This window comes from Rana temporaria, chromosome 12, assembly GCF_905171775.1.
Source record: "Rana temporaria chromosome 12, aRanTem1.1, whole genome shotgun sequence".
Lineage (NCBI taxonomy): Eukaryota > Metazoa > Chordata > Amphibia > Anura > Ranidae > Rana > Rana temporaria.
The window spans coordinates 74,647,542-74,665,734 of NC_053500.1; the positions used below are offsets into that span (position 1 = coordinate 74,647,542).

Genomic DNA, 18,193 nt, shown 5'->3' on the forward strand with positions numbered 1-18,193 from the left:
TGAAAAAAACCTGCCCTGTAGTGTTCAATGTGAAAGCCCGAAGGCTTTCACACTGAAGCGGTGCGCTAGCAGGAGCGCTCCAAAAGTCCTGCTAGCCGCATCTTTACTGCGGTATAGGAGCGGTGTGTTCACCGCTCCTATACCGCGCCTTCCCATTGAAATCAATTGGAAAGCGCGGTAATACCGCCCGCAACGCGGGCAGTATTAACCCTTTTTCAGCCGCTAGCGGGGGTTAAAACCTCACTGCTAGCGCCCGAATATTGCGGTAAATACGACGGTATAGCCGCGCTCTATTCCGTCACCACGGATCTATCCCCAATGTGAAAGCAGCCTAAAGTATAGACAGAGGAGGATTCTGCAGTATGTACTTGCTGTGAGCCAATGCATTTTGATTGTCATTTTTGCACCCAGAAGTGCTGAGCACATAGCAGGGTGAATATTTGAGCATCCCTCTTTTGGAGTTTGTTTACCATTCCTTTTCTTATCTAAAAAGAGAACAGTTAAATTCTGAAATGTGACAACATTTCAAGATAGTACTATTTGCATAGAAAGTAATTTGCAAGCTGGCTTATTACTGTGAGTTTGTCTCCATGAGAACCACTACCCTAAGTACATACTTTTGAGTAGTTGGTGTTGTGGGCACTGGTCCAGTCTTTGTCGAACACATACCCCAGTGTTTATTTTGTGTGCTGTTATATCAAATGGGGGAAGGAATGGCAGATGGTGGGTCACTGTACCAAGAAGAGCCCTCACTGGGTTTATCACATTTGTCAGCAAACAATAGTGTATGGGGAAACAATAGGGCTGTTATAACTCATTCTCTGCATGCTCTTTTCTGTCTAGAACACAAACATTTGCTTAAGAATGCACAGCTGGAGTTAAAGAAAAGCAAGAGGAAAGATTACTACAAGATACTAGGAGTGAACAAGACTGCGTCTGAAGATGAGATAAAGAAAGCCTACAGGAAAAGAGCGTTAATGCATCATCCAGGTTAATGCAACATCTAATAGACCAATTAATGTCCACAAATAGATGCCGTTTCATAATATTGTATACACTGTAATGTTTGACCGAGTATAAACGTCACTTTTTCTAAAGTGGTCGCTATTTTTTTTAAATGAACACAGCAATACTTTTCTAAGTGAATCATATTATATAGTTTAACCACTTAAAGCGGATGTGCCATGGGAACAAAATATTAAAAGCCAGCAGCTACAAATACTGCAGCTGCTGACTTTTAATATTAGAACACTTACCTGTCCTGGAGTCCAGCGCCGATCGCAGCAGAGCACGAGCGATCGCTCGTCACTCTGCTGCTCCCCCCGCCATCCACGCTGAGGGAACCAGGAAGTGAAGCGCTGCGGCTTCACTGCCCGGTTCCCTACGGCGCATGCGCGAGTCGCGCTGCGCCCGCCGATTGGCTCACACGCTGTGTGCTGGGAGCCGAGTGTTCCCAGCACACAACGGGCGACAGACGGGATGTGACGGAATGCCCGTCTTTTGCCCGTAGCGTGTGGCCGGAAGTGGGTGCAAATACCTGTCTTTAGACAGGTATCTGCACCCCCCTGAAAGGTGTCAAATGTGACACCGGAGGGGGGGAGGGTTCTGATCAGCGGGACTCCACTTTAGGGTGGAGAACCGCTTTAAGGACCGGACCAATATGCTGCTAAATGACACAAGGGTTTTTACAATTCAGCACTGCGTCGCTTTAACAGACAATTGCGCGGTCGTGCGACGTGGCTCGCAAACAAAATAGAGCTTTCTTTTGGTGGTATTTGATCACCTCTGCGGTTTTAATTTTTTGCGCTATAAACAAAAATAGAACGACAATTTTGAAAAAAATTCAATATTTTTTATTTTTTGCTATAATAAATATCCCCCAAAAACATATATAAAACATTTTTTTTCCCTCAGTTTAGGCCGATACGTATTCTTCTACCTATTTTTGGTAAAATAAATCGCAATAAGCGTTTATCGATTGGTTTGCGCAAAATTTATAGCGTTTACAAAATAGGGGATAGTTTTATTTTTTATTTTTTACTACTAATGGCGGCAATCAGTGATTTTTTTTTTCGTGACTGCGACATTATGGCGGACACTTCGGACAATTTTGACATATTTTTGGGACCATTGTCATTTTCATAGGAAAAAATGCATTTAAATTGCATTGTTTATTGTGAAAATGACAGTTGCAGTTTGGGAGTTAACCACAGGGGGCGCTGTAGGAGTTAGTGTATGTTTACAACTCTAGGGGGGTGTGGCTGTAGGACTGACATCATCGATCGAGTCTCCCTATAAAAGGGATCACTCGATCGATGCAGGCGCCACAGTGAAGCACGGGGAAGCCGTGTTTACATACGGCTCTCCCCGTTCTTCAGCTCCGGGGAGCGATCGTGACGGGGCGGCTATAAACGAATATCCGCGCCGTCGTCCCAGATCGCTCCTGAAGCCACGGGGACCGCCGCAAGTACCGGGGGGGGTCCCGATCGGACCCCCGACCCACGTCAAGCAGAGCACTTACAGGTACGTACATGTGCCTGTCCGTGCCATTCTGCCGACATATATGTACATGCGGCGGTCCGGAAGTGGTTAAAGCACTGCAAATAAATTGATTCTGAAAACAGTCAAGAGCTGTCCATTTCCCATCAACCTACAAGTTTCTCAGCCTGAGATTTCCCATAAACCTCTATGGGTGTGACACTTGGGATGTCACACCCATTGGGATGTCTGAATAGGAGTGAATGTAATTTCATTTCGAATCTTACGCCTCTTAACACAGATTTGGCAATGTCCCCTTGTAATTAAGCTTTTTACGATTGCATATCCACACAGTGCCTTGTTAAAGTAAATCTGTGCTTCCAAATACATACCTTCAGATAGCATTAGATTTCACTTCTGGTGTCCCAGGTGTAAAGCCATTTACTGCATTTAGAGGGACTCAAAGTGTGCAAAGTGATGGACTTTTGTAAGAAATCAACCCTGCCCAATGGTACTCACCACCTCAGTGTTCCAACAGAGGGTTGGAACACTCCTGTATTTTGTCAGCCTGTAGTCCTAACCCAGTGTATGTGTTAAATGTTGTTATTGAGGGTTAATTTACTCCTCTCTGCCAGATGACAGTGTTCTGGTCTGATTTACAAACCAGTCCCTGAGCACTGTATCCTGGGAGGTTTCATATGCTCCCTTATACCTGTAAACGGGTATTTCCCAAATACTCTGATGGGGCAGAGTTCCAAGAGTGAGTATCAGGGATGCGGGTGGATTCCTTACAAGTCATTTGGCCAATAAAAAAACAAAGTGACAGATTGTGTTTAAAGTAAACACAAGTACGCCTCAAAATTACAGAGAAAATATGCATTTATACCTTTAGACCGGCACAGTGGCGCCACCACTGAAGTTCAGAAAGAAGAGGAGAAGAAGTTCAAAGAAGTGGGTGAAGCCTTTACAATCTTGTCAGATCCTAAAAAGAAGGCTCGCTACGACAGTGGGCAGGACTTGGACGAAGAAGGAATGAACATGAACGGTAAGTGCCTGCCGGGCATTGTGACTATATTTGACTTTGTGTTTTCCACAAGTTAGAAGTAGGGCTGCAACTAATGAACATCTTCATAATCTATTGGTTGGTCAACTTATTGTTTTGAGTAATCGGGTAAAAGCCTCAAAAGTGAGGTATTATGTGATGTTTAACTACTTTATATTCTTGAATATCCATATGCAGTGGCAATTATAAACAGCCGTGTCTAAAATATCTAATCTCGGAAAATAACAGAGACTTGTACTCATCTGAAGTTGAATCTGGTGCATATCATCAGATTCAGAGATTAACATTTTTATTTAAAGGAACAAAATAAAAAAAGACCTAAAACTGTTTTTTGCAGATTTTTTTTTTTTTTAAGGACCAAAATATAACATTATGCTTGACAGACTCCCTTGTCATACAAGCTATGTGCACCTGCTGTCACTGAAATATTTGGTAGCAGCCACAAAAAAAAAGCCCTTTATAGTACAAAAAACGCATATAATCGCTACTACAACGGAATAATTTTTACTAAAATAGTGAAAGTAATCTCTGTATAACTTATATTGTCTATATCATGGGTGCTCAACCTGTGTCTCTCCAGCTGTTGCGGAACTACAATTCCCATGAGGCATTGCAAGCCACTGGCAGGTACAAGCATGTCTCCCAAAGGCTGAGGCATTATGGGAATTGTAGTTTTGCAACAGCTGGAGAGCCACAGGTTGAGCACCCATGGTCTATATTATAAGTATACCCAGAAATAGGATATAGGGAGTATTTTAACCTGGGAGTCGCACAAGGCTACATGAGGGAGGTATAAATCTTTTATATTAAAGTAGTACTAAATACTGAGGCTTTTTTGCATTGATATAATCATTTTAACCACTTCAGCCCCAGACCATTTTGCTGGTCAATGACCGGGCCACTTTTTGAGATTCGGCACTGCGTCGCTTTAACCGACAATTGTGCGGTCGTGCAACGTGGCTCCCAAACAAAATTTTTACCCATTTCTTTTGGTGGTATTTGATCACCTCTGCGGTTTTTATTTTTGCACTATAAACAAAATAGAGCGACAATTGCAATTTTCGAAAAATGAATATTTTTTTTCATTTTTGCTGTAATAAATATCCGCAAAAATATATATTAAAAAATATATTCTTTCCTCAGTTTAGGCCGATACGTATTCTTCTACATATTTTTCGTTAAAATCGCAATAAGCGTTTGGTTTGCTCAAAAGTTATAGTGTCTACAAAATAGGGCATAGTTTTATGACCTTTTTATTTATTTATTTATTTTTTACTAGTAATGGCGGCGATCTGCGTTTTTTTTTTATTTTTTTTATTTGTACTGCGACTTTATGGCGGACACTTTTGACACATTTTTGAGGACCATTGGCATTTTTATAGCGATCAGTGCTATAAAAATGCATTGATTACTGTAAAAATGTCACTGGCAGGGAAGGAGTTAATTATGTTCCCTATAATGTGTGGGACTGACTAGGGGAAATGACAGATCGCTGTTCATACATTGTATGAACATACGATTAGTCATTTCTCCCCCTGAAAGAAGCTGGAGCTATGTGTTTACACACAAAGCTCCCGGTTCTCCCTCTGTCACAAGCGATCACGGGTGCCTGGCGGTGATCGCGCCTGCTGAGCACTCTCATCATAACCAGGGGCGAGCAGGGGATGCACGCGCCCCTAGTGGCCGCAAAGCAAAATCACTTTCTATTATGTGATTTTGCGCAGCCGAGCCGACCTGCTGCTGTTAAACTATGATGGGAAGAGGTTAAATATAATGCACAATACTGCTAAACTTTCTATTTGATTTTATTGAAAATTTACCTGACAAAACATTATCCACATCCTATAAGTAATAATAATAAAAAACATACCACATTACAATATAGAAGACATTACATATAAACATATACCAACACACTGGAGGAGTCCCTACAAGAAGGGGGGGGGCGAGAGAGAAAAGAAGGCAATAACACTAGAAACTGTATTTATCAATAAACTGCTATGTTGCAAAGAAACACATGATTATACTTTAGACCAGGGGTGTCCAAACTTTTTTCAAAGAGGACCAGAGAAGTGAACATGCGTGAGGGCTGACCATTTTGCCTGACATTCTTTGAACCATTAAAATTCGGTCTAAGTGTGTTCGTCCGATCACTAATACTCGACCCAACAAGAATTCTCCTGCCTTTGTGGCTGTGTGTGGTGAAGAGCTGAGCTTGGGCGTGTTATTTGGATACACTGTATATCTCTTTTGTGACCCCAATGAATCCCAGAGTGCTGCTCAGGACTAAGGATGAGCTTGGGTGTGTTATTTGGATATACCCTATTTATTGGCGTATAACACACACAGGCTTACCATTGCCATGAATGCAGCCTTACCATTGCAACCTCACATGTGCCATGAATGCAGCCTTACCATTGCCATCAGTGCAGCCTGATTGATGCCCATCTGCAGCCTTGGAGGGGACAGGGAGGGGGGGCGTGAGTGCCGACAGATTACAAACAGGAGAATTTCTTTTACTCGGTTACCTCTTTAATACAAAGTCCCGCCTCCTAGAACATTCATCCAATGGCATCCCAGGAGACTGGACTTCCTATTGCAGACGCCGCTGAGTAAACAGGAGATTCTATTCATGTAATCTGATGTCGCTCGTCCCGCCCCCTCCCTGTCCCCTTTGAGGCAGCGCCGATTAATACAGTTTATACCTTTTGTGCCCTGGGGGCCACAAACATTATATATATATCCAAATCTTTGGACATGCCTGCTTTAGACTATTCAGATTTTTTAAACCCTAATGAGAATATGTCTGCCTTATCTTCCTTCGTCCAATTAGATAAAATATATAATTTCCTACTCCCTATCTTCAACTCCCACAGTAGTGTTGGATATATCACACAAAACACTACAACACTAACAAAAAAAGGTTAAATAAATAATATATAAATAAAACTACCAGAAATAGCTACTCAAACCGAGATCGCCTCGCTCAACCCAACTCTGAACCAGCTTCACGTCCTACCGCCAACCCATATCTATATATATTCTGTAGTTCAAGGGATTCCTTTAGCACCTTCCAAGAGGGCCACATTTGGCAACATTGTTCATAAATGTCCAATTCCTGTGACAGAAAAGTCTCCATCCTCTTCAATATTGTCCATCTCTGAAACCCACTCAATCAAAGATGGAGCATGGGCCGACCGCCAGTGGCGCAGTATAACTGGTCTTACAGCTGTCAACCAATGTCTCAAAAGGCCTTTTTTAATGCTTTTATCCAAGCCAGGTAAGATGGATAGCAAAGTAATTTGTGGCGTCTAAACTTTCACTTTAAATTTTATTGCAATGCCTTATATTGTCCCCTAGTCTATCAGCCTCTAGCTTATCTGGGTTCAAATGCTGGTCTTTCCAGCATTAAGCCCTTAAAGCTATTGTAAACAATGGATTTTTTCTTTTAAACGACAAACATGTCGTACTTTTCCTGCTCTGTGAAATTGTTTTGCACAGAGCAGCCCCGATTCTCCTCTTCTGGGGTCCCCTGCTGGCTTATCTGACTTCTGCTTTAAGTCTGCCCCATAGGAAGCCGCTTGCTATGGGGGTACTTGTGCAAGCTTGATCCCTAGCCATAATTTTTTTTTACAGGTTAACCGTTTAGAGTTACAGAGGAGGGCTCTTGTTGCTCGCGCTCTAACGCATTCTGCGATACCTCACGTGTGGTTTGAGCAGCGTTTACATATGTGTGTGGGACTTGCGTGTGCTTCTGAGCCTGAGCTACTGGGGACAGGGGCGTTAAAAAAAAAAAAAGTTTCACAAAAACCTTCTTTGTAATAGGAATGGTTTGTGACAGGTCCTCTTTATGGAGAGAAGTGGGATCAATAAGACGCCACATCTCTCCTCCAGGCTGGAAAGCATGAGATAAAAAAAAAAGAATTCACCATCTCAAACTTACCAGCCGCGTTCGCAGCTTTGTTTACAACCGAACCGTGGCCCGGACGTGACATAGATCACCCATGGTGACCAGAAAAATATAGAAAAGCAGGCAGGACTAGGATAGAGAAAAGTGAGTCCTAAAGATTTTGCACCTTCTGATACATTTTCTGACAGCCAGATTGTGTTTCTGAATATACAGTATAACAGCACTTCTCCATTCTATAGGTATATTTATGCTACATTCACACCTGTGATCAACGCCGGTGCAAATTGTTGTGGCAGTAAACGAGGCCGCAGCAGGAATCGGAATTTTGCTACTATAATACGCCATGGCCCTAATAGCCCGTGTGAATGTAGCCTAATACCTTTTGCATTGCTGACGCTGGCCATTTCCAGTGGACTAATATCAAATATAACTGCTGTTTAGTAATCGATATGGTAGGGAAATATGTAATGAGAAAATGCTTTGATCGCCTTTTTCTATTTTTATATGTCTAGTCAGTGCATTTTATTTGCTCAGCTTACATCCCAGCTTATGGAGACCCTTAATAAACCCAGGTTTTCCAAATGCTGCAACCTGTTTATGTAGATTGTTTTTACTGCAGAAGCTTTTTGTCAGCTGATATCGATTCTTTTTTTTCCTGCAGATTTCGATGCCAACAATATCTTCAAGGCATTCTTTAGTGGTCCAGGAGGCTTCAGCTTTGAAGGTGAGTTTTCAGGAGCAGAATGTATGACAGATAATAGAAGAACTAAATTGTTCTTTTGGTTTCCTTAACCTCCCTGGCGGTATGATTCTTTCAGAAAAAAGGTGCGGAAAGCGGTACCATTATTTGCAAGGAAATTTAGCGTTTTATACTGTAGGCCTGTAATTCTTAGGAATAACTCATTTAAATCTGACCAAACAGTCTATTAGGCATCCCGGGTATGAATTTTTTTTTAAAAACAAAATTATAAATTATAATATAATAAATAATTATAACTAATAATATAATTATAATAAAAATTATTCAATAATGTAATCCACTCAAAATCACTGAAATTTGCTCAGTTGCAGAATTGTCGCTGTCATTACTTTTATTTTTTTTATGACAAATTTTCCAACAAATCGCTATCGCTCAATTCTGCAAGTGATTATAATTTATTATCGCTGTTTTCTAGCTGCTCTAAAACCATTTTTGACATAAAGGGACACTTTTGGTTGCTATGGACAATCTACAGTTTGCAGGGAGAAAGAAAGGTTTTTATTATATAAAAGAACATGGGCACTGGGCAGACCACTAGGGACAAGGGGGGTGTGTATTTTTTACATACAGTACTGTAATCTATAAGATTACAGTATACTGTATGTAATGTGTTTGTTTACCTTTTTAAATTTGGCGCTGTTCTCCGTTCCCGTGCGTCGTAACGTCGCAGGGAACGGAGATCGGCTGCACAGGAGGACACTGTGTGAATCGAGCGAGGACCCGCTCGCTCACACAGCGCGGTGGCATCGCTGGATCCAGGGACAAGGTAAGTAAACCAAGCCTGTGGATTCAGCGAGGCGAGCCCAAGTCTGATTTGGGGTTACCGATCGTAGCCAAAAAATCTCACCCCGAGTCAGACTCGGGAACACCGCCAGGGGGGTTAATAAAAAATTACTTTCATATTAACCTTGGCTGCACACTTTCTTCTTGCATTCATGGTACAGTACTTTAATTATTAATTTTGATGGATTTTACGTCAACCTTTCCTTACCTTGGGAGTTCAGAAGATTATTAGACTGCAGAGAGGAGTGTTCACCTTAAAGTGTGTTTGGACCCTCCTATTAAAAATGTATACCCTAATCGTACAGTGAAGACACAGGACTTGTAGTCCTATACCATAGGTTATATGCAGATAACCTAGGTGATTGGACAGACACTGACTAATACCTTTGCTAGTGCATCGCTAGTGTACACTTGTTTAACTCCTATGTTCCACAAGACTTCAGGCCTTTGCTAGTGTCCTTCTCGCAAGGACCTCTTCTCCTTTTAAAGACTTTGTTGTTTTTAAAAAAAAATTGATGCAGGCCAGAGAGGGTCAGATGGAGGTCCTTTGACCCCCCCACTGGGGACGTGCAGGAGCGGACTTTTTAGTGGACCCAGAACGCCCAAATGACTACCCATTTCAGGAAGCTTTCCTACCCATACTGTTACAAGCCTAGGTGTCCCCTTTACTAGGGAAGTCGCACACACCCCCCTACTGGGGACAGCCATTATAGCGATGGAAGGGACGTTCATGACTATGTTTTAAATTGATCTCTGTATCTGAATCTTTCCTTACAGTATGTGTCTCAGAATGTTCTGTCTTTCCTTTTTTTTTTTGTCCTAAATAAAGATTACATTCTTTACAATTCAGACGCTTCTTCCAAGTTCTGACTGCTTATGGCCTTGGGCTATCCAGAATGTTTGAAATTGGTACCCCTCAGTGTGTACCTTGTGGTCTGTGTGGCCTGGCCTGTAATGTTTACTTCGGTCATAGGATCCTGTGTTAGGCACTCACCTTGGCGCATTGTTGTAACAAATATAGTTAGCTGCAGGGTGCTATACAGGGTCCAGGTCAATCTCTGTGGTTCCCAGATCCTGATGAACCCTTGAGGGGTATGCCCACAATGACAGGCAAAGCCTGGACCCCTAAGCAATCTGGCGACCATGTACAAGTTCAGACAGGAATTACCTGTACTTTGGACAGTTTGTGGCTATAAATAACCCACAGTGCTTGGCACACAACTGGGGACCCCCTGACTTTAGCAATGGCAGGTCACAAGGAAGCTGGAACAAAGGGGCTGGATAACGCACCCTCTGCTGATGGCCTACAGGAAACTCAGGGGTGTTAGCCTTGTCCCAGAGCAGTGTCCTTTTATGACACTGCTCTCTCCCCTATGAGTCTAGCTCCCTTTTTAGGCGCAAATATTGTGGCCTATCTGGAAAAAGCTGATCTTTCTAACTTTTTTCCCAGCTGATTTTTCTGATTTCTTCAGAAACTTTCTTCACTCTTAGAACCTTCATTTTTCAAAGGTTTAAAACGCTACACTGCCTCTCTCCCCCTGACTTTCTTTAGGAATCAGAGAGATGGAATTTCCTAACATGTTTGAGGATGAATGTAGGAATGTGAAGGGCACACAGATGTTATAGTGGCAGAGGATCTTTCAATCCCTTCATTTTATAAGACACAAGCAATGGCTTCACAGCAGTTGCTCTCCGTGGTTGACTCGCTGCTTCTCTTGGTGCAAATTAGTCTTTGACCCTGGCTCTCCACTCCCCAAACAAGCTTCTATGGGCACGAGAGGCTGACAAAATGAAGACATTTCCTATCTGCACACAAAACACAGTATGTGACAATAACGAATTATCTTGATGCCAGCAATGCTCCATATTGGAAGGAAGTAAGTTGCAAGAGCACCTTCCAAAAGAATGCTGCATTCTGAATGTAGCATAGGCTACAGCACTAAATTAAAGGTTAACCATCTGCCACACGGAGGTGATATCGGGTTCATTCATTGGAGCCAAGCTGGCCCCAAGTGTATATTGTCTTTCGTAGTGTTGTAATCAAAGATCTGATTATACAAATCTTGTTTTAAATCTGCCAACCACTAAGAAAAGCAAAGATCTTACTGGTTGGATACGTATTGAATGATTTGTTTAGAGAGCCCCTCATATTATGTACTAATAATAAACGAGATGTATGTGCTTGTTTTTTTTTTCCTCCATCATACTTACCTGGTGCATCTGTCCCCCAGCGCCTCTACACTGAGAACCGAGCGATTGAACACTGACGATGGCTCGGTTCTCACAACTACCCGAGAAGAGAGCTGCTGACTGCTCCTCTATGCTCTCTGTAGCGCTGAGCTGCGGAGGGGAGCGGCCGTCTCAGCAGAAAGCAGAGTTCAGTCCGCTCTCTGCTGAAAACTGGTCACAGGAGTGCAAAACTAATTGCACTCCTGTGATCCATAGGAGAATCCCAGCCAAATGAGCTTATCGGGTAATCGGGTGTGTGTTCCCCGCATCCAGTTTGCAATAGCAGGAGTTTTTGACCGGCTCTCTATGGCGCCGGTTCAGACATCTCCGCTGAAGCTCCGGTGCGAATTTTGCACATGGGTCCTGTGCATCTTCTTTTTTTCTGGTCTGTTTTAGGTCTGAATTTAGCCCAAAAATAAATTGGTCCTGAAACGGTGAACAGGGATGCACTGGACCCCTTCTGTGAGCCGCATGCAAAGATAGTGTAAACCCAGCCTTAAAAGTAATTTGTACAATTCTATTGTAACATGTATGACTATCTTACAATGGAAAAGGCCTGAAATTCCTAAGGAGAGACATTCTACCAGAATATTCCACAACTTGTTTGCAGTACATAAACAAGCCTCCCCCAACAGTAGTCAGCAATAGTATGTCCTCCATCCTTTTATGCTTGGCTTTAAATGTGATATTTCTGAGAAGCACAAAGTTGATTGAAAATATGGCATTATTCTTCAAGCTATGCAGCTCTCTAGAGTGACTGACTGTTATTTTAGGGTATTTTCCACTGATGGCTCAAGCGTGTCAACCACAGTAAGCCATAAATTCTAAGTAGAAAATAAGTAGTCATGTTTCAAGCCAAACTAATTTTGGAGACCCCAAGACTTAAAACTTGAGGAAGATTTATTGGAAATAAGTTGGCCTTGTTGGGAAATCATTGTCTAGGACACTTCCATAACACTCTTTATGATTGCCTTGATCTTTAATGAACACAGAGGAGTTTTTAGCGGGGTAGAGCTTGTTCATATCCTATTAGGTAGACGGGGTCATCTCTCAGGTAAAAGGGCTCATTAATAAGGATTTCCTGCAGTATGAACAGTACTGGACATTTTAAGAATTGTATATAGAAGAATCGGCTAATATTTCCAAGCCTGTATTATACTTAAATTTAGGTTAAATATACATGGGCATAGAGCTAGTCAAACCTTTGTTTCCTAAACAAAGCTCCGTTCACAAAATGAATGTTTTTTGAAAAGCTCTCCTGTTTGACAATTTGTTGCCCAGCCATTGTTGGAGTTGTGAGGGATAAGCATTATGTGTATATTTATACTGTACATCGATGTAATGTGCAGCTGCTTCAGTTCAGAGATTCCCTTCTCTTGTCACCATTATATGGACAGTGAGCATTGTGTTCTCCCTGCATTTCTGCTCTTGCAGCTCTTGTCTATGAAAGGAGCTTCATACAGGGACAGCTGGAGACAAGCAGAGCCGTTTTAGGATTCATTAGTGTTGTATACACTGTACCAAGACTGCTTTACACAAGAGAATTCTTTCTTTCATGAATAGTTTGTGCATGGTGTTACTTCTCAGAGTTGCAGGAGTAGCTTTCCAGAATAAAGAGAACATTTAAAATGTATGTAAGCCCTAACAATTGCTTTCTAACATTTGCTCCCTTTTGGATTTGTTAGAGCTGTTAAGTGCATAAAATCACCATGTCAGAATTTTTTGAGCTCTCTTGTGCTCGTCTCCTGTTATCTCCAGTGAGCTTTTTGAACCCCCCCCCCCCCTTCTAGTTCTTATTTTGGGCACTACTGATGGAAGAGTAGGTGGGTTTGAGTGTTTGGCAAAAGAACACCGGGCAGGGCTGATGCCATTTATTCCACAAAAAATTGCTGTGTTGTCAAACAGCTGATTGCATTTTTGTTGAATGAATCAGTGTTTGCTTTTGTTCATTAAAGGATAAGTTCTCCCTAGTAAAAAAAATAAATGCACATCTTTTTACAGGTAAAAAAATGTGCATTTATATATTTGTAGTAGGAGTCTGTAAAGTGTTGCACCAGTGATCAGCGGATCACTGATGCCATGCAGTTCTCCTGCACATTGTCAGTGTATCTGCTTATCCGTACATCCCATATGGGTAAGCCAATACTCGCTGACAGGAAGAATCGACGAACTACCACAGCGCTGTGTTAGTTAATTGAGAACTACATGCAGATAAGTCTGTTGGACTTGTAGTTTATTCATACACATAACTCTGTGAATGACGCAGCCTTAATGGATGGTCCGCGCATGTGGACGTGTCATTGAGCATCTTGGTTCGCCATGGCGCACGTGCATTCGTGAGAGTGCACGAGTATTCGCAGCTGTTGGCGGCCATGGCGCACGCAGCTTTGCTGCATACTTTGTGCGCACTCGAAGCCATGCATGCGCCGTAGCCTGATCTTGGTGGACAAAGATTTACATCATGTGCAAATACAGCTGCATGTGTTCGCCGGGACCATGCATGTGCGTGCACACGTATACGCAGAGTGTCCCACACAGCCGTCTTATTTAATCCGAGAATGGCTGATATGCGGTGCTTCCGGGGGCCGTTGTGGACACTGAGCAGGCTCTGAATCGATCACTTTCAGCAGTTCATTTCTCCTTGCCCGTGTCACATGTGTCACCAGGTGTTGAGTGGCAGGCTAAGGTACTTAGCAGGATTGTTACATAGGGGCTTGGTGAGCCCTATTAAAAGTTCTCCCTTCTGGGGTGTGTAAATACTAAACCCAGGTACTCCCTTTTTGTGGCTTACAATGTCTTCAAAAAAGAGGAGAGGGACTAACACTACAGAGAAGGGCACATCCATGTGGTCAGTAGCTCCTGAGAAGCCTAGTCGAAACCCTAGTGTTTGCATCCCCTGAAAGACCAGAGGCTTCCGGGCAACCTGTGCCGCTGCGCCTGTCTGGAATTGTGCCTATGGTCAATGCTGCTGCTTTAGCCTTTATCACCAGGGATGATCTGTACTCGGCTCTAGCCAGGTTGGAGGACAAGATTTCTGGCATAATTGCCTCCATCTTGCAGGGTGACAAGGCGTGACAGATCCCCCTCCCCTGAGCCTTTTATCTTGGAGAAGAAATGGGTTGATGATGAGGAATAGAGCTAAATGCCAAGGGGAAGAGCTAAATGCCAAGGATTCTGTGGCATTTAGCTCTTCCATGACTAAGCACTAACTGTGTGCGAAACGCGTCGGCTGTCCCCTTATGTGACTGTATCTTTGGATGTACATGTCTTACTTTTATCAATAGACAACTTTCTCAAGTGCGGCTGTCCATCAATTTCCATGATTTCCATGTCTGCCTAGTGCATTGCCAGCACCTTGGACTCCTGGGAGGTTCCTCCAATTGTCTGCTAAAGATCCACCTGGAGCAGTGACTCCCTTTCCAATTCTGTGGAGGGCCTGGCAGATGTGTCTGCTTCTGGTATCTGTGTCTCGGTCGCAGTGATTTTGATCCAGACTCTTACCGAGATGGTTCATTCTGCCTTTAAGTTACCTTATGCAGACTTTTTTTTTTAGCTCCCCTGGTCCTCTTTGGGGTCCCTGAGGCCTTCTCAGGCCACACAGACTTTCCCCTTGCACCCACTGTTGGAATTGGGAACATCCTGACAGGATTTTAATTCCTCCTAAGAGATTTTCCCTTTTTATATTCCATGGAGGAAAATTTTGTTAAGAAATGGAACGTGGCAGTCTCTTCCGTAAACAACAACTTAACTTGTCTGGTGGAAAACATTTAGGACTTGAAGGACCATGTTGACAAGAAACTGGTGTCACTATTAAAGGCTTCTTTTTCTTTGGCCAGTTCAGCTATTCAGCCAGCTGTTGCGGCAATTGGAGTCTGCCAGTCCTTAAAGGATCAGGTCGGACGGCCTGACTGGCCTAACCAAGAGGATGATCCTGCTAAAAGCAGAGCATATATACCTTGAGCGCTGTGTTTTGCTGTTGCCTTTAAAGGATTCAATAAAGCAGGTTTCTTGTTTGGCTCTCCTGTTTGTACACACGCACAGACTTTTGTGGCTTAAGAACTGGCCAGCCGAGCTTCCTTGTAAGAAATTATTGGCAGGGTTCACCTTTCATGTGGAATGTTTGGTGACGATTTCGACTAATATATAAAAAAAAAAAATCTTGAGGGAAGAGCTCTCTACTTCCTGTGAAGAGACGGACCAGGCATCCATTGAAAACCTCAGGGACCGCTTTCTCGGGTGTGTCTGCGCCAAGGCAGTTCTGCCGCCAACAGGGCTCTAGAGCCAGGGGCAAGCCGCAGGGCCAGAAGAAACCCTGGGTCCAAAACTATTTTAAACCTGGCACCAAGCCCTATTTTTGAGGGGAAGCCCCCACTCTATCAGGTGGGGGGAAGGCTGCTGCAATTTGCAGACATTTAGAGAACAGTGGTTCAGGAGTGATTTATACAGGTTCCTGTAGCCGAAAGGGGCACATGGTTTTATTCAACCCTGTTCATGGTTCAAAAACCAAACGGGGGCACAAGGCCCATTTTGGATCCAAGATCTCTAAACCAGCATCTTTAAATTCAGTCCTTTCGGATGGATTCTGTCCACTCAGTAGTAGCCTCGCTCTAGATGGGAGACTTCTTAGCCTCCATCGATTATCAAGGACACATTTTTACACGTAGCTATCTTTCATGAGAGGTTCCGGCGATTTGCAGTATTGGAACGTAATTTCCAGTTTGTGGCTCTGCCCCTAGGGCACCCCGGGTGTTCACAAAGGTCCTAGCACTAGTAGTTGGTATTTTTTAAGGGCTCAGGGAATCTTGGTGCTCGGATACCTGGACGACCACGACCTCCTGCTCAGATCACTTGCTACAGGCTCTAGAACAAAGCATAGCCTGCACAGTGCACCAAAATGTCAGCCTTGATACCAGCTCAAAGTCTGGAGTATTTAGGTCTGATCCTAGATACGATCCAGGCAAGGGTATTTTTGCCACTCGTAAGGATCTGTGACCTGAAGGATCAGGTGCGTCGGATAAGGGGCACCAGGCAATCCTTCATTCTGCTCTTTAAAGTCTTCTGGGAAGGATGGTGTCCTCCTTTGAGGCAGACACCTACGCCCAGTTCTATTCCAGGCCTATAAAACAGGACATCTTGTTGGCTTGGAACAGGAGAGAGCAAGCCCTGAATTGCCTTATGTCCTTATGTCCTCGGGTGCGCTTAAGCCTAAGCTGGTGGTTGCAGGATCAGAACCTGTGAAAGAGAAGATCCTTCCTCCAGATATCTTGAAGAGTACTGACCACAGATGCCAGTCTCGGGCTAGGGAGCGACCCTAGGGGGGCTCACAGCTCAGGGGAGATTGTCAATGGCAGAACAGAGCCTGCCCATCAACATCCTGGAGTGGCAGGCAGTCCGTCTAGGCCCTAAGGTCCTGGACGGTGGAGCTTCAGGACCTGCCCTATCAGGGTTCATTCCGATAATGCCACTGCAGTGGCCTATGTAAACCACCAGGGCGGTACCAGGAGTCGTTCAGCTCAGAAAGAAGTGAACCACATACTAGCCTAGGCAGAGGGACATGTGCTGGTTCTATCGACAGTTCAACTCTACAGAGAACTGGGAGGCAGATTATCTCAGCCGCCAGCAGATCTGCCTTGGGGAATGGTCCCTACACCTGAGGGTGTTCTAGTAAATTTGCCAGCGTTGGGGATGGCCAGATGTTGATCTATTGGCATCCAGGTTCAACAACCAGCTACATAAGTTTGTGTCCCGAACAAGGGATCCTCTGCCATTCTGAGGAGATGCTAGGGTAGTTCCATGGAGCCAGTAGTCGCTGGTTTATGCTTTCCCTCCGGGTTTCTCTCTTTTTACATTTCTGGTGGTGGTGGCACCAGCCTTTCCCACGAGACCCTGGTTCCTGGAGATTGTGAAACTGACAATAGATGGACCATGGATGCTTCTGCGTCACCCCGATCTACTGTCTCAATGTCCTATATTTCACCCCAATTTACAGTCTCTAATTTGACGGCATGGCGGTTGAAGCCAGGGTGCTGAAGGATCGTTGCATCTCGGGACCGGTGGTGTCTAATCTAGTGAATGCTAAGAAAGCGGTCTACACAGGATCAAGGAGGAAGGGAAGCCGGTGATACTAGTAGCCTGGCATGACCCAGAAGATCCTGGTATGCAGAAATCCATAAGGCTGGCAGTAGGGAAACTGTGGACTCTTCCATCACGCCCAGACTTGCTTTCGACCGGTGTTCCATCCTGCCTTACAATCGGCAAATTTAACGGTTTGGCCAGTGAAACCCACATTTTAAAGGGTCAGGAAACTTTCGCTTTCAGGCTCAGTGGTAACTACCCTGATTAATGCAAGGAAGCCAGCTTCTAGGGCCATTTATTATAGGATCTGGAGGTCTTATGTTTCCTGGTGTGAAGCCAAAAGGTGGCATCCTCGAACGTATGTCATAGGAAGAATTCTTGCCTTCCTACAGTTGGTGGTGTAAATGAAGCTAGCCTAGGGTACAATCAAGGGTCAGATCTCGGCTTCGCATTCTTTGAAGGGGTAACTCGTATAACCCGCCAGTCAGGCCGCCCTTGTGCCCATGAGATTTGAATCTAGTTTTGTCGGTCTTGCAAAGACAACCTTTTGTGCCATATTCCCGTGATCCTTTTGACAAGGAAGTGGTTTTCTTTTTTGGTTGCAGTAACCTCTGCAAGGAGAGTGTCAACATTGGCAGCTTTTTCCTGTAAAGAGCCATACTTACCGTATTTATCGGCGTATACCGCGTACTTTGTTGCCCTGAAAATCAGGGCAAAATCGTGGTTGCGCGATATACGCCGATACCCGCTTTCCGCGCCGAGTTTGAATACTACGCCGACATATACCGAGCGCAGTACACTTGTGCATAGTCGGCCAGTCTCGGCTGTATAATGTATAAATCATAGTTTATGGCCTCTAACTTTCACACAGACTACATATATACCGAGTTATTTT

At 43.8% G+C, this 18,193-nt stretch overlaps 1 protein-coding gene across 2 annotated transcripts in view; it reads left to right on the forward strand.

Annotated features, from left to right (window-relative positions):
• DNAJC7 (DnaJ heat shock protein family (Hsp40) member C7) overlaps window positions 1-18,193 on the forward strand; it is an 87,729-nt gene that overhangs the window by 67,856 nt on the left and 1,680 nt on the right. For both annotated transcript variants that reach the window (XM_040330430.1, XM_040330431.1), the window contains 3 exons: window positions 844-990; window positions 3,371-3,523; window positions 8,113-8,175. In XM_040330430.1, the coding sequence (XP_040186364.1) occupies window positions 844-990; window positions 3,371-3,523; window positions 8,113-8,175 (363 nt within the window). The remainder of the gene's footprint in view (window positions 1-843; window positions 991-3,370; window positions 3,524-8,112; window positions 8,176-18,193) is intronic.